This window comes from Jaculus jaculus, chromosome 9, assembly GCF_020740685.1.
Source record: "Jaculus jaculus isolate mJacJac1 chromosome 9, mJacJac1.mat.Y.cur, whole genome shotgun sequence".
Taxonomy (NCBI): Eukaryota; Metazoa; Chordata; class Mammalia; order Rodentia; family Dipodidae; genus Jaculus; species Jaculus jaculus.
In genome coordinates, this window is record NC_059110.1 from 58,300,340 (window position 1) to 58,317,200 (window position 16,861).

At 39.3% G+C, this 16,861-nt stretch overlaps 1 protein-coding gene across 7 annotated transcripts in view; it reads right to left on the bottom strand.

Moving 5' to 3' along the window:
- Positions 1–1,332: 1,332 nt before the first annotated feature.
- Lrrc4c (leucine rich repeat containing 4C) overlaps positions 1,333–16,861 on the bottom strand; it is a 1,536,732-nt gene continuing 1,521,203 nt past the window's right edge. For all 7 annotated transcript variants that reach the window (XM_045159294.1, XM_045159290.1, XM_045159292.1 and 4 more), the window contains one exon: positions 1,333–3,957. In XM_045159294.1, the coding sequence (XP_045015229.1) occupies positions 1,993–3,915 (1,923 nt within the window). In that variant the 5' untranslated portion in view covers positions 3,916–3,957 and the 3' untranslated portion in view covers positions 1,333–1,992. The remainder of the gene's footprint in view (positions 3,958–16,861) is intronic.

Genomic DNA, 16,861 nt, shown 5'->3' on the forward strand with positions numbered 1-16,861 from the left:
CCTGAAAAGGAAGGTAGGAGCTGAAAAAATTCTAAAGATTGGATGATTTAAAAATAAAATACCTTTTGCACTTATATTCATTTGTAATCCCTTCCTCCCATTTCTCTGACCTAATTTGCTAGTCATTGGTTTTTCACACGTGGAGACTACAATACCTACCATGAGGTCCAGCCTGCAGGACTGTGTATGAGTGCCCAAATGGTACATCCACCAGGAGTTGGATTTTCTTCAGTTTAGTCAATTGTTGTTTTACAATCAAGGAGGAGGTGACAGCATTCTAGGCCCTTTAAAGTGTGTATGTATGCATGCACGTGTGTGTGTGTGTGTGTGTGTGTGTGTGTGTGTGTGTGTGTGTATGTGTTTACTTTGCTTCACAGAGAAAAAGTTTGGAGTCATACACACAATGTGTTAAAATATCAGGAGAATGCTAATTCACTCAAGTAAGCTTTTGTTTTGTTTTGTTTTTTATTTGGAATCTAGTTTGGATTTCTTCACTAAAATTTCCACAGCCCCCTTGAAAAGTGCTCTTAATGAACTATTATTTTTTTTCAGAATTATTATCTCCAGACATGCACCCATTCTTCACAGCAATTCCATATCCATACTCCCTTAAAGCTGGGGAATCTGTATGTCAAAGGAGAATGTCAACTCTACCCAAAAGATATGTGGAAGCAAAAGATATATGGAACCACAAATCCAGAGTTTTCTATAACAGCCATAATCTGATATTTTGAAACTTTAGGGTCCTGGGACACTGCCTTGTGTTTAACAGTGAAATTAAAGTTGACCCTCAGACACTGAAAATCTTCCTTTAATTATTTTCCATATAAACTGAAAGTGACTCAAGGGCGGGAACCAAGTCTTGTCATCTGTGCAGCCACAATGCCCAAACTAGTATCTAACATATATTTCATCTTTGATAGATTTTATAGAGTTGACTTGAATTTGTCAACACTCAGAACCAAACATTTCACCTGCAGATAATTTAGAAGGCTGCCTCTTTTTGTAGTAATATTTCTATCTATCTCATTATTTAGATGACAGAAAATAAGTTACACAGATACTTTCTTTCAAGTGGAATGCAATGAACTTCACAAAATAATCATATCTTAATCTGAACATCCGACAAGGGACAGTTCTCATAAGAAGAAATAAAAATACCACAGCATCCTTGAACACTGGCGTGAAACTTAAGTAAACTAATGAACCGGGACAAGAGGCAGCTGCTGTCACTAAAGTATGCTGTAGCATTTTCTTTCTTAGAAAGCAGGATATGCAATTACCTTCATCTTTCTCATATTTGAGCCGTACTACAAATGAGTTGTGCCCAGGTACAGAAAAACCAACAATATTTTATTTATAATCTTATTTTATGCTTTTGAACTACAAATTCTGATTCTAGAGTTGTTTAAAAGTCCTGGGTGTTATAGATTCTCATAGGTAAGTTAATCTGCTGTTTGCTCACTTGGGTTTTCTTCTCCACAGAATGGTCCTCATAAGCACAGAACAGGTCATTACATGAAAAATATAAGATCTTGCATTTTCCTCATTCTTTCTTAAAAATCTATTTCTAATATTGCATTCCCCATTGGACTACTTCATAAGGGCATGAAGAAAAAACAAAAATGAAAGAGAAGGAGAAAAATAAGACTGGATCTCACCACTAGAATTCACCATAAAAATCTCAAAGTGTAACAGAATTCTTACAAAATTTCCTAGGCCAGTTCTTTAGGGAATTGTAATCTATGAAAAATATGGCAATCGGATGGAGGCGGGGAGGAAGAGATATGGGAAATAGTAAGTGCAGCAAAAACAGGTGCTGAGGAATACACATAATTTTGTCTGCTTTAGATCACAATAGAATTTTTAATAAATAAATTTCTTTTCTTTTTGTTTTTTTTTTGTAAAGACACTTTTTGAAACAGTAGATTTAGCCGAGTCATTTATGTCATTTTTAATAAATGGTCTTATTGATTGTTTTTTGCCAGTGTTTTAGATTTGAGTCTCTTGGACATTGTCTTTTGAGTTCATTCGGATCAATAATGGTTCATGCACTGAACTGTGTATTGAGTTTATTGTGTTGACCGTGGTGGTGTGGTTGAAAGGGGATTTGTAAGAGTTATAGTGGTTCAGGTGCTCGTGCTCGATGGCAGGCATGGGCAGGTGGCTCTCCATGGGCGCATCCCCAGCAATGTCATCGTCCACGTTGATGATCTCCACAGTCCTGGCAGGGGCGTGATGGCTTTGCCTGTGGTGCTGCTTCCTCATTTTGTAGAAGATGACAAGCATCACCGCTGCCATGAGTGTGATGGCCACAAAACACCCGATGATGATTTTGGTTGTTTTCATGACCTCGTCAATCCCTGGGATCCCACTGTTCACGTCAGTCACGGGGATAGTGAATGTTTTCTCTGTGGACCTTGTGCTCTGGGGCATGAGAGATGTGGTGACATTGGTTGTCTCCCAGTCAACCACGGGAGTGGGGCCCACGTTGTGGTCCGTGGTCCTTGCCTCATCCTGAGAAGGTTCCATCGTCTCCACGGTGACCGTGGAAAAGTATGAGAAGGGGGTGGTGGAGGCCGCGGTCACATTCAGTGTGGCTGACGCTGTGGTGTTTCCCACAGCGTTGCTCACCATGCAGGTGTACATGCCGGTGTCCTGCACAGTGACGTTGGTGAAGTTTAGGGTGCCGTCGCTGAGCACAGCGATGCGCACCTTGTAGGCCCCGTGGGTCATGACGGTGCCACTGGGTGTGATCCAGGACACGGATGTGAGTGGGGTGGCGGCCCGGCAGCGGAGCTCAGCGCCCATGCCCTCGGTGACATTGAGGTCTGCAGGTGGCTCCACGATGACTGGCGCGAAGCACGTGAAGAAGCTCTGGTCCAGCTCCCCGATGTACCTGCCCTTCAGGCTGGCTGGCGAGTGGCAGCGTGCGCAACACGCTGTGTTAGACGGTGCTGTGTCCCGCAGCCACCAGCTGAGCCACAGGATGTCGCAGTTGCAGCTCCAGGGGTTGTGGTGCAGGTGAATTCTCTCCAGGTGGTGCAGTGGTGTGAAGAGGTCATGAGGCAGGAACGTTAGGTTGTTGTGGGCCAGGTTGATCTCCACCAGAGACTGCAGCGTGTCAAAGGCATTGCGCTCGATCACCTGGATCTGGGACTGTATTATCCACAGCTTCTGCAGATGCATCAAACCTTGGAAAGAGCCGGGCCTGATGGCAGACAGATGATTCCCAGAAAGGTCCAGCTCATCTAGTTTTACAAGGGGTGTGAGGTTAGGGATTTCACGGAGGTTGCACATGGCCAGGTTCAGATACCTCAAGTTGGACAGACCCTCAAAGGCACCTTCTGAGATGTAGGATAGCCTTTTCAGTTCCCCTAAGTCTAGTCTGCGCAAAGAAGGGATTCTGTTGAAAGCATAAGAAGGGATGCTTTCGATGGGGTTGTTTCGCAACCAAAGCTCCTTCAGCTTAGACAAATACACAAAAGCTCCATTAGGGATGGTGGTCAGCCGATTATCAAAGAGTTCCAATGTGTTCAGGTTCGCCAGACCATTGAAGGCCCCAATTTCAATGGTTCTGATATGGTTCCGACTCAGCTGGAGGATTTCCAGGTGCCTCAAGTGCTTGAAGCTGTTCACCTTGATGATCTGGATCTGGTTCTCATGCAGGTTGAGCAGCCGCGTGTTGGTGGAGATGCCGTCTGGGACCTCCCTCAGGTTCTTGCGGACGCAGATCACCTTGCTGAACTGATTACTGCAGGAGCACACGGATGGGCAGGTCTGTGCGCGCACCAGGCCAGCCACTACCAGAAGCTGAAGAGCCAGCAGCACCACAAGCAGGGGGTCAAATAGGGCCCTGTTAAACCTAGGGCCTATCATTATCTGCTGTGGATATAAGGTCATCTTGTTCAACATTCATAATTTATCTGGGGTTGGTCCTTCTGGAGTTCAAACAGTCTGAAAAAAAGAAACAAAAAGGAAAGTATTATCAAATATTATCTATTCCAATACCTGGAGTAATGTCAGTGATAGGTCTGGTAAGGCCAGTATTTGCTAAACTAAAAGACATAATAAATTTTAATTCTCATGTTGAGCTATGTCCCCCTTGCAAAACTCTGCTGTTAAAATTAGAAAATGAATTTCACCACTATACTTCACCTTCCCTTCTGTAGAAGAATAAAACACTATCATCCACCCAAGGCCCTTGATGGAGGCTGTCACATAATACAGGTGGAGCTGCTGGTTCCTAATGAGCAATAGAATTTACATTCTCAGCATATATTACAGACTGACACGATACAGTTACTTCTGCTGGTTGTAACAAGATGGTAGTAACAATAGTGCCTCTATTTGGACAATAATATATATGTATATAAAGAGAGAGTAATTTAGTCATATTCTCAAACCATTACTCTTTCTTCTCCAACTATTGGTCCATTTATTCTTCATAAATATACTTTCTTCATTAATGTCTATTACTTTTTTATCAAACATAATTTCATGTATAATAAAAAAAATTGTGATACTTTTGTTAACATGATAATCTGCAACTCACCTATCCTACAAACAACCAGGCTTTGTTGTTTCTTTTCTTCTTTTTCATTGATGTGCACATTTGTGTGCATGTGTGTGTGTATGTGTGGGTGTGTGCATGTATGCCAGTACCAGTCTCTTGCCACTATATATGAATGCTCATTCAGCTTTATGTGGGTGGCTTGGGAACCGAACTTGGTTATGTAAGCAAGCAACTTTAACCACTGAACCATCTCTCCAGCATCGCATTTGCTATTCTTTATGGCTAAATAAATACCTCTTATTTAGTTTTATAGTAAGTATCCTGGCATGACCAGGAACACAGTATTCAAAAACATGAACATATGATATAATGCTATTACTTACAAGATTCATGTAACTCTTGGTCCTCTATTCCCAAGCCCAGCTACATTTTCTGGATTTTGCTTACATCAAGGTCTTTGTGTTGCTGCAATTAATAGGCTTTCCTATGATGCAGTCACAAGTAATGATTTATGAATTATAGCTGGTTCAAGGTAAATTATAACCCACAGCCAAGAACATTTGGTGCACTGCACTGAATCAAATAAACCACTATCAACAAAAGCTGTGAAATCTAAATTTACATCAGAAGCCATACTTCAACATCTATTTTATAAGACATTTTTATCACATCAAAAGGATATCAATTTAAAGGTATGGACTCTCCATTATGATGCCATTGAACAACATTTACCGACAAATGGATGTGTGTGGGCTTGGAATTAAACCATCTACTTTAGCCTTGTCCCAGAGGATATTTAAGCTGTGACGACCAGCCTTCCTTCCTTGCTTATGGGTGCGTCTGTGTGCACTGAAGCATCACAACTGAACCTTAACACTGAGACTACAGAACACTCCTCCCTTCTTTCTCTCACATACAGATTCCAGAACATTCCTGCCTTCATTTTCACATATTCAGACTCCAGAACTCTTCTCTCTTCTCCCTTACACATTCAGACTACATAACTCTTCCCCCACAGTCAGACTCTAGAACACTTCTCCTCTCTCCCTCACACGCTCACACTCCAGAGCGCTTCTCCCCTATCCCTTACATACCAAGACTACTATTCTCCCAGAACACATCAGACTCCAGGACACTTCTCTTCTATACCTCATGAGTACTTTGCTGCTATTAGTTATTGTTATTAGTACCGCATACTTCTCATGAGGCTTGTCACAGTAATGATTTTATTGAATCTTACAGGAAATCCCAGACATATATCAACTTTTTGGGGGAGAGGGAGCAGGGTCTCATGTAGTCCTGTCTGACCTCACTTTCTATGTAGCAGATGAATGGCCTTGAACTTCCAGGATCCTCTGATCTCCACCTCACAAGAATTGTAGATCTGTGCCACAGGTCTACCCAATGCTAGGGGTGGATACTATGGTTCCCCACATGTTAGCGAAACACTCAACCTACCAAGTTCTATCCACAGCCAAGCACTCTACCTATGGAGTTCCAAGCACATACCAGATTCACCAATGTTTCCCCCACCCCCGAAAGCTTCTGCAGAATTCTGTTTTCTTTTTTTTGCTCTGCACTTCCTCCATCCTTTCACCTCACCTCACTGTATTGTTATTTCCTTGCCTTATAAAATCCTAATCAAGTTCCCCTGCTGGAGAATCTTCCTAAAATTATAGCTAAGTGTATCACATCATTCACCGATATGGTCTCAAGGTGGCTCATCCTAATGATAGCAGGAAGCTCAATGTTTACAATAGGCTGTGTCAGACATGCTTTGTGTCAGCTTTCTGTCATGACAAATGGGGTATTTGTTTCAACTGTCATTGAAAGTCAAACAAAATCTGTCACCTACAGTTCTTGCCTGCCCAACTACCTAATCCTTTGCACTTTTTGAAAACAAATGTATACTGGAAAACACATTTATATTAAAAAAGATAGAATCTCACTATTTTATCTTCCTGTGAGAAAGGATGTACTGTATTAACAGATGAATAGAAATTGTTTCAAGTTACACATAGGCAAAGCTTTCTGAAAATAATTAGACAGTAAATATTTTCGGCAACTATTGTATGAGTTTTGCCATTATTGCAGTTACAGAAATGTGTGATTAAATGGACACAGGTGTTCTCTAGATTATTGTGAGAACATTAAAAATATTATTTTTGTAGATCATTGAAAAATTCAAACATATTATTAGCTAGCACGGCAATTAAAAATAGGTGACAAGCTAACTTGTGATTGTAATTTGCTGGGCTCTGATCTAAGCAAGCATTGGAAAAGCTACTGTTGTCAAAAACTAGTTAATCCTGGGCACATGACAAAATTTGGAAGAATAAGCTGAAAAGATTATGAATGCTTTCTTTCTACAAATCCTAAGTAAAACAGGAGAGCTAGATAATAATTTTGTGTTTGGACATTCTGAGAGAATAGGACACTTTTAGAGGTGCTTTTAGTAAATTTAAAAACAAAAGGATGAGCCTAGTAATGGTACCAAACTGACTATATTTGCTGAATACAAAACTAATTAATGAAAAAATTAAAAAAAAATTAAAAACAAAAGGACAATGTGAATAGGAATAAGATGCATCAAGACAGGGAAAATGGAAGGAAAAAAAAATAAGCCTTACATAACAGAGGTCTGTGATAAGCAGTTGAATTCATGAAAATGGTAACTGCTCTTTCTGTGAACTGTTCAAGTATGTGACACATTCAGAATCAGAGTGATTGTTTTCATTTTCTGGATATGTATAACCAAATCTATCCTTTTTCTCTCTCTTCCTCTGCATCAAGGAATGAGCAAATAAAAGACAAATCAATGGGACAATTTAGAGAGCTTATATTATTGTAACTCAGGGATTGCCTGAAACAGGAAACCCTTTTCTGACCAGCAGGTAATGAAGCTCATTATTTCCTTGGGTTGAAATGAATGCTGAAAATAAAAGGGAGGAACTTAAATAAACAGTTATCAATGGTAACTCACTTTTTCAAGTCATTTTTTTGCAAATATTTTCCAGCACAGTTATATTTTTTTTCCATTTTAAATCCAGTCTTAAAGTTTGTTGAGCTTCCTTCCCACTTCCTTTAGGAGTAGGTAGTTCTACATCATTTCAAGGAAAATTCCTTTTTCATAACTATGCCCAAGGCTCATCCTCAATGTGAATGTAATGGAAATGCTCCAGCATTTAAGTAGCCATAACCAGGGATTCAATCTGTCAAGCCAACAGGTGGAAGCTTGGTTAAGTACACTGAATTTACAAATGTCAAAAATATTTTAGATTTCAGAAACTGAGGTTTCTAAGGAATAAAACAACAAAAAGCATTTCTGCATATTCATTTTTCAGAAGGCATGTCTTCAGCTGGAAAGATTGCTTAGTGCTTAAGGTACTTGCCTGTAAAGCCTAGGGATGCAGGTTCAATTCCCCAGTACTCATGTAAACCAGATGCAGAAGGTGACACATGTGTCGAGTTTGTTTCCAATGGCTAGGGGCCCTGACATACCAGTTCTCTCTCCCTTTTCCCCTCCCTCTTTCTGTCTTTTCTTTCAAATAAATAAAATATTAAAAAGTAGACACATCTTATTGTAGAAAAAATGTTTATTTAGCATTTAAGAGGTGCCATTGTAGTATCATTAGGGACAAGAATTAGATTTAAAAATGAAGACAAAGAAAATCCATTTGGCTATAGCCCAACATAATGCTATGCTGTGAAGAATACAAAAACATTAAAAACAAATCTAGACTTCCGGTTAAGATGGCGGCTTAGGTACCATGCCAAAGCAGCCTGGTGGGGAAAATGGCCGAAAAAACTCGGCAAAATATGCACTTTTACTAAAAAGTGAGATGTATAGGAAATCGAAACAGCAATGGAGAAGTAGAAGAGATCTAGAGCCCGCACAAGCCGGCAAATCAGCCCCGGCAGGTCGGCCGACCACAGTGGTGGCAGTGCACCCCAAAGCCGACAGGCTCGGCTCCAGCCACAGGAAAAGCCAGGTGAGGGGAGCTTCCACTTACACCAGCGCTCTTCGCAACTCAAGAAACGTGAAGGGAGAGCGGCAATGAACAACAGAGGAGCAGACCACAAGGTAGAAGAACAAGAGCAGCTGCGACTCCCTCCCCTCCCCTGCTGCCTGTGGCCTGCTCCATCGAACAGAGCAGTGGTCCCGGGACCTGGCCACACCAACTTGAGCGAACAGCTGGACCCAAGCAGGAACAGAGTCCCACAGCAACAGCAGTGGCTCCAGCACCAGCAGCAGTGACCCCAGTAGAGGAAGATCCAGTAGCAGCAGCAGTAGCAGATGCAGCAGCAGCAGCAGCAGCTTCACAGGCAGCAGTCGCAGTTCTAGCAGCAGCAGTGGAGGATCCAGCAGTGGCAGCTAAAGCAGCAGCAGCAGTGGCTGCAGCAGCGGTGGACCCAGGAGAGGTGACAGACCCAGCAGTGGCAGTTTTAGCAGCAGTGGTGGTTCCAGCAGCGGGGGTGCCGATCTGCAGGGCCACAGTTGCCAGGCTCAATTTGCCCCATAGGAAAAGCCAGTGCCCAGCTCCAGAAATCAGAACAGCAGCCCAATGACCCAGCCAGCAACTTTACTGAAACCAAAATCATCCAAAAAGGTAACTGGGATTGATTGCACCAGGGAAGGGTCTCACTTGGTCACAAGCTGACTTGGATCCCTCAACAGAACAGAAATCTTAACCTCTTTGTTGCTAGAGGATCTGGTTGTTATAATAACTACTCTTGCAAAATATTCAGTGCTGTTTTTGGTTGAATGTGTACAGTGTTTAGTTAAATTTTAGAATCTACCTGTATTTTATTCCACTCAGCCTACTTGAATACTCCCATAGCAGGGAAACTCAACCCCTAGGAACACCTTTGTAGATACTCTGATGTTGGGTTTTGTCAAATGCTTTCTCTGCGTCTAATGAGATGATCATGTGATTTTTGTCCTTCAACCCATTTATATAATGTATTACATTTATAGATTTGCATATATTAAACCATCCCTGCATCTCTGGGATAAAGCCTACTTGGTCAGGGTGAATGATCTTTCTGGTATATTCTTGTATTCTGTTTGCCAATATTTTGTTGACAATTTTTGCATCTATGTTCATGAGGGAGATTGGTCTGTAATTTTCTTTTCTTGTTCTATCTTTGCCTGGTTTTGGTATCGGAGTGATGCTGGCCTTAAAGAAGGAGTTTGCTAGAATTCCTTCTTTTTCTTTTTCCTGGAAAAGCTTAAGAAACAATGGTGTTAGCTCTTCCTTAAAGGTCTGTTAAAATTCAGCAGTGAATCCATCTATGCTTGGGCTTTTTTTAGTTGGGAGATTATGGATAACTGTTTGGATCTCCATGTTTGTTATAGGTCTATTTAAGTGATTAATCTCATTTTGATTTAATTTAGGTAGGTCATATAAATCAAGGAAATCATCCATTTGTTTCAGATTTTCATGCTTTGTGGAGTATATGCTTTTATACTATGTCCCTATGATTTTTTAAAATTTCTCTGGAATCTGTTGTGGTGTTACTTTTTTGATCTGTAATTTTATTAATTTGTGTTTCTTCTGTCTTTCTTTTGGTCAGATTTGCTAAGGGTTTATCAATGTTGTTTATCCTTTCAAAGAACCAACTCTTTGTTTCATTAATTCTTTGGACTTTTTTTTTGTTGTTGTTGTTGTTTCTATTTCATTAATTTCTGCCCTAATCTTTGATATTTTTTTCCCATCTACTGATTTTTGGTTTGAAATGTCCTTCTTTTTCCAAGGCTTTAAGGTGAAGCATTAGGTCGTTTACTTGCGACCTTTCTAATTTCTTAATATAGGCACTTAATGCTATAAATTTACCTCTTAGAACTGCCTTCATTGTGTCCCAGAGATTTTGGTATGTTGTGTTCTCATTATCTTTTGACTCTATAAGTTTTTTAATTTCCTTCTTGATTTCTTCATTGACCCATTCATCATTTAGTAGTGTATTGTTTAGTTTCCATGATTTTGTATATGCTCTATAGCCTTTCTTGCTATTGATTGGTAGTTTGGTTCCATTGTGGTAAGATAGAATACAAGGAATTATTTCAATTTTCCTGAGTTTGTTAAGATTTTCTTTGTGTCCTAATATATGGTCTATTTTAGAGAATGTTCCATGTGCTGCTGAAAAGAATGTATATTCTGCAGCCTTTGGATGAAATGTCCTGTATATAGCTGTTAGGTCCATTCCTTCTATGACCTCATTTAGTCCAGATGCCTCTCTGTTTATTTTTTCCCGGGATGATCTGTCATTTGATGAGAGTGGGGTGTTAAAGTCACCCACCACCACTCTGTTTGGTGTTATCTCTGACCTTAGTTCTAATAGTGTTTGTTTGATGAATTTGGGAGCCCCCATGTTAGGTGCATATATGTTTAGGATTGTAATGTCCTCCTGTTGGAGTGTGCCCTTAATCAATATAAAGTGACCTTCCTTATCTTTCTTGACCAACATTGGACTGAAGTCTACTTTTTCAGTTATTAGAACAGCAACCCCTGCTTGTTTTCTAGGCCCATTTGCTTAAAGCACCATTTTCCAACCTTTCACCCTAAGATAATGTCTATCCTTGGTAGAAAGGTGATTTTCTTGGAGACAACCAATTATAGGATCCTGCTTTTTACCCAGTCTGCAAACCTATGTCTTTTGGTTGGGGCATTGAGGCTGTTGATATTAAGAGATATTATTGAAAGGTGTGTATTTATGTTTGCCAATTTGTGTGTGTGTGTGGTTCTGGTTCTACCTTTGCTCTTTTGTGCTAAATAGTATTTGAGTATTGCTTGTTTTCTCCAGGTTCCTTATATGTGTGTTTTTCCTTTTCTTCAGCATGGAGGATCCTCTCATGTATTTTCTGTAGAACTGGTTTTGTCTTCAAATACTCCTTTAACCTGCTTTTGTCATGGAATGTCCTTATTTCTTCAAAATATTTATTACTATTGGGTACTTTTCTTGTATAATCAAGTTTTATTTTTTCTTACTGTATATCAAATCTCAGTAGAATGTTAATTTCCACAAAGTAAAGACATATCTACTTTATTCAGTGGATTTTCTGGGAAATAATATACACCAAATATTTGTGAGCAAGCACCTCACTTGTTGAGTCATCTCTCCAGCCAAATATTTGTTAATGCATGAAAGAGGGTTGATGCTGTCAGAGGCAGGTTGTAAGACAATCAAGGTCCTGAATGTACTGCTTTTTATGAATAGTTTTTAAATTATTTTTGCTTATTTGAGAGTGAGAGACAGAGATAGGAAGAGGCAGAGAGAAAGAGAGAGAGGGAGAGGGCTCACCAGACACATGCACTACCTTGTGCTTCTGGTTAATGTGGGACCTGGGGAATTGAGCCTCAAACCGGGATTGTTAGGCTTCACAGGCAAATGATTAACTGCTAAGCCATCTCTGCAGCCCCCTAAATGTACTGCTTTTTGAAGACTTGATGACACTCACTAACTGATCCCTAACACCTGTTACAGCTCCACTCCTACACTGAGTTTCATCGGCTTCTCTATTTTGCTTGTTGGGGCTGGAGGCTTCCCCACTTAAATGGAATAGCTGAGACAACAAAACAACTAAAAGACATGGTCACTGTTTTCTTGTTCTTTTTGCATGCCTGCCTTTCTTTCTTTCTTTCTTTCTTTCTTTCTTTCTTTCTTTCTTTCTTTCTTTCTTTCCTTCTTTCTTTCTTTCTTTTTCTCTCTCTCTCTCTCCCTCTCTCTCTCTCTTTCTTTCTTTCTTTTTTGTAGGGCAGGTGGAGGAATAGAGATTTTTCTGTTTCTTCCTTTTCAGCTATGGATATTTCATGTTTGACCAAACAATGCCCTCTGCTGTATGTGCTTAAAATAACAGGACAGTCTTGAGAGTTCCTATTTGGAGGACTGCAAAGGTTGTTTTCATGATGGGCTTCTCTGGTGACACTACTGATTTTATATTTCACATTTGATGGAGCTTGGTTTTTGCTAGATTGCTCTGACCACTGCTTCTTTCACCTTCTTGTTTTCATTTTATTTATTTCTTTACTTATTTTACAGCAGTGACAAAAATAACTTTGCACAATCATCTGGGCCTCCTGATGCATGCTACTGGGACCCACTGGAACCATTTATCTAAAAAATTATTAAAGAAAAACAGTTCCTGGTTCTATAACAACCCTAAGGACATTTTAGAACAAGCAAGGGACTGGCAAGAGGAGGGGGCAGCTCCTGTCTAGTGAGCACAAACCAAGTTCACTTCATGCTGGAAAGACAGATTTAAAAACACCTTTTGATGGGGCTAAAAGTAAAATTAATTTGTTCTTTTCCCCCCTTTGTTTCCATGAAAGGATGTGGAGAGGTCTAGCATGAGGCTTCTGGATGCTTAGGGATCTTTTAAATCATCTCCCTCTTGAGGCTGATTATTTATGAAAATATGAAATATATATGACTAACTTGTTTCTCAAATTATATGGAGAGACGTGCAATGTTAAGCAATGTGTTCATATTTTTATGACAGCCGTTTGCATCAGCAAAATGCTTAACAAAAAAGGGAAAAAACCTTAAGACCACAAGTTCCACATACATTGTGATATTTTACTCTTAAGGTTATAAAATTAGAACACTGTCCTTCTTAGAAACATATTTTCTGGTGTAATGCCAACATGGTCCTCTGTGTTCATATATATTAATTTTTTTTGAAAATTTCCATAAGTATAAGCATTATGCCATGGTCATAATCTCCTCCACTGACCCCTATATCCCTCTCCCAAATCCCCCTCCACCGACTCCGTTTTTCTTCCCAGTGAGACTCTTCCACTTTGATGTCACGGTCATGCACATCTTGGGTGGTGAGCACTGCTTGGAAGCGCTGTGCTTCCCCTTCTCTTCCTGTGCTGCTGTGTTGCTTGTTGATTGTTCTTAGGTTAGAGGGCCAGCAAATCATTAGTGCATGTTTCTCCTTATTGTTCATATTGGTATATTCTTTTTGTTTTTCCTAGAGGAGATTTTCAAAGTAAAATTTCACAGACTTAATACATCAAGAAAGGACCTAGGCAAACAGTGGTCTGAAAATTTTAACTCTCCCACAGTTCTCTAGTGTTGATAATATAAAACCTAAATATCTTACTGCCTCTACCTACTAGATGCCAGTAGCAAAAAGTTAATTTTCCAGACATTATAAAATATCCCTTGGGGCTGGGACTTCCCTTGAAAACCAGTGCCCTAATGACCAGGAAGACTCTTCTCGTGCCATACTGTGCTATGGTCTCACTTATTTGCTGGAACTTTTAACCATTTCTGGCTGCATTCTGTTCCACATTCTAAACACATCTCCCTATGTTTTCATATATACACCTTCTTCTTTGTTTTGGCTAGAGATGCTCCATTCTGATTTTTTATAAAAACTGTATTCAACCATAGCCCATGTATTGGGACAATTTCCTCTAATCTTACTAATCCAAGCTCCCACCTTTTTTTTTTTTTTTTTTTTTTTTGTCAGTCAAGATTACATCATTCACCATCTGGTGAATGTAAATGTTTGTAACAATGGTGTTTTTTTTTTTTTTTTCCTATTATTCCTCATCATTTAGAGGCCTCAACCTGGGTGATGTCTAGGCATCCAAAAAAAATTTGTTAAATGTATCCTGTATTCAAACTTACAGGAAATGAATGGATTGGGTAATTTTATAATAATATATTATCAAGTTCTGTTCATAAACCTCATATTTGATTCAAAAAAGCTGTAAATTGTATATAACTTAATATAATGGTGATGGAGAGACTGGATAATTACTTCTTATCCCCATTCCATACACAGGAAAATTTGTAGATTAAGACTATGAAGAAGCAAGTTAGTAAAAATTAGCATTTAAATAGATTTGATTGAAAACAGTGTTACACAGTAATATTCTGTTTTCGCAGTACGCTTGTATCCTAAATAGCCTACCCAGAATTCTAGGCATATCCTATCAAATTATTAGCTTTGTATTAAACGAATGAATGAATGAATGAATGAAAAATAGCCTTGAGAAAACAGTGACTTTTGCAGATTACTTACACAAATAAGCAGACACTAATGTGATACAGACTTGAAAAGCCAGCTAACACAAGTCTGTTGTAGTGGCTATCCCTGAAACTGCCAACAGTTTATTTGCCACAATTTTTTTGACTTCTAGAGTTTTTATTTGTTTGTTTTTGAGGTATGGTTCCACTACAGTCCAGGCTGGACTGCAATTCAGTCTGTAGCCCAGGCTGGTCTTTAACTCATGACTGCCCTTTCACCTCACCTCCAGACTGTTGGCATGATAACTGTGAGCCAGCACACTCAGCTTTCCCTTGATTTTTATGCTCTCATATCATGAGATAAATTATTTAATGCACAAAGGAAGTTTGGAACAGCATTTGGTACATGATAAGTACTGTTTAAGGGCTTGTTGCTGACATTACTTTGGTTCCTGGCTTACTCCTGGTGACAGATGAAGTTTTTGTGTGGACATATACCATTCAAATCTAAGGTTTAATTAGTTGGAATCATACATTTGAGTATGCTTAGTATGATTTCCCATTGAGATCCTCCTTTAATAATTCACTAAGAGGTTCTAAACTATTTATAAACCCTGACAGTATATATGACTTTGGTATAAACATATTCTTCTGTCAGAGAGATTATAATTTTTGTCACTACATCACTAGACAGATCCATGATTTCTGCATAAAAAAAAAAGATTTAGGGTGAAATACCCGATGATCTGTTGCAGGTGCTGCTAGGGCCAAACTCCCCAAATAGTAGTCTCTCTACCCGGAGCTGACAGGCACATGCTGTGACAGTAGCACAAATCGCCTCCCTTCCCTACCTCACTCAGGAGTCAGAGGCCACAAACAGGTCCTATGGGCTAGTTATTAACTAAGCCTATTGTTTTGTGGCATGGAATGTCAACGCTTCTTTAAAACTTTGAGAGGGGGAACCTTGCATTGTCTGATGAAGCTGAATGTTTTCTCTCTTCAGAACTTCACTATGCCGTTTTTGGTGGTAATAACTCCCTTAATAAAGCTAACCCTGAAAGAAAATTCATACCTGTACCTCACTTGAAGCACCTGCCTCATTATATGATAAAAGTAAACAAAAGTTGAATTGTATATTAAGTCATGAGTAGATTCCAGGGACTTGATTTTTATGTTCAATTACGGGATGGGTAGCAAATGATAAGAGCAGTAGCTTTAGTGGGGGCATGTGCAGGAAAAAGTAAGCTAGTGGGAGGTATTATAGGAAAGAGTAATCCCACTAAGGTATGTATAAGAAAGGGTAAAGTAGTGAGTTTATGTGTAGAAAAGAATAAACTGGTGGGGATATGGGTAAGAAAGAGTAAACTAATAAAGTATCTCAATAAGCAAGCTCTATGTCGATACAGGTAGGGACTAGGCTTAAATAAACCTAATGTTTTGACTGATGTAATGTCCTGATTTGCATATGTCTAATTTAGGATTCCCACTTTGTGATTTTTTTTTAATATATCTTTCTGGATTTGACCTGCTACTGGATATTCTGACTTAATATAGTACTATGCATCTTGTCCTAACTTGTGCTCACTCTTTCACAGCCATGGCCTTCCAGTTTTCAGCGTGACTTAACAATTTAATAAATTGAGCAAATTGACCCACCACCCCATGATAAGAAAACTGTCTTTAATTGAGTCTGTGTTTTGAGAGCTGAGCAAGGGGAGGAAACAGGGTAGACTTTCTGTGATTTCCAGGCAATGTCATTTAATCAGAATACAGATGGCAGGGATTAGCTTCCTAATTGGAACTTGAAACTGGCCTCCAGTAACTTCAACCCTATTAATATTGAATAATGAAGAAATGTTGGTGATGACATATCAGATAATGGAAATGACTGGAAGCAGTGGTTTCTTGGTTTTTCCCTAATGTCAAGAAAAGAGAAAGTTATTCAACAAATGAAGACATTTGACATTGTATTCTTACTTATTTTCTTAAGGCAGCCGTACATTTTCTCCATGCTGCTAACCACAGGTTGGGTAGTGCACATTGGAACAAAGTTCCCTCACTGCACAGTTCTTTTATTTATCCATACTGTGCTACGAGCCTGGTAAACTGAGGATTCTGTACTTAAATTAATGAGTTTCAGTTAACACAGTGCCATGCAAAGTAAGATCTCCCTGAATTTTTTGGTATTCATTTGCCTGTGATGCATAATTTGCAAGAAATATGCCATGGGAAAAATATTAACTCGAAGCCTGTGTGTGCTCCTATTTAAGCCATCAGTAGTTAACCTACTTTCTGCATTTTGGTTTTTTCTTCTATTTTTTATTCTCTAAAGAATGCATTCTAGAAAAAAAAATTCAATTA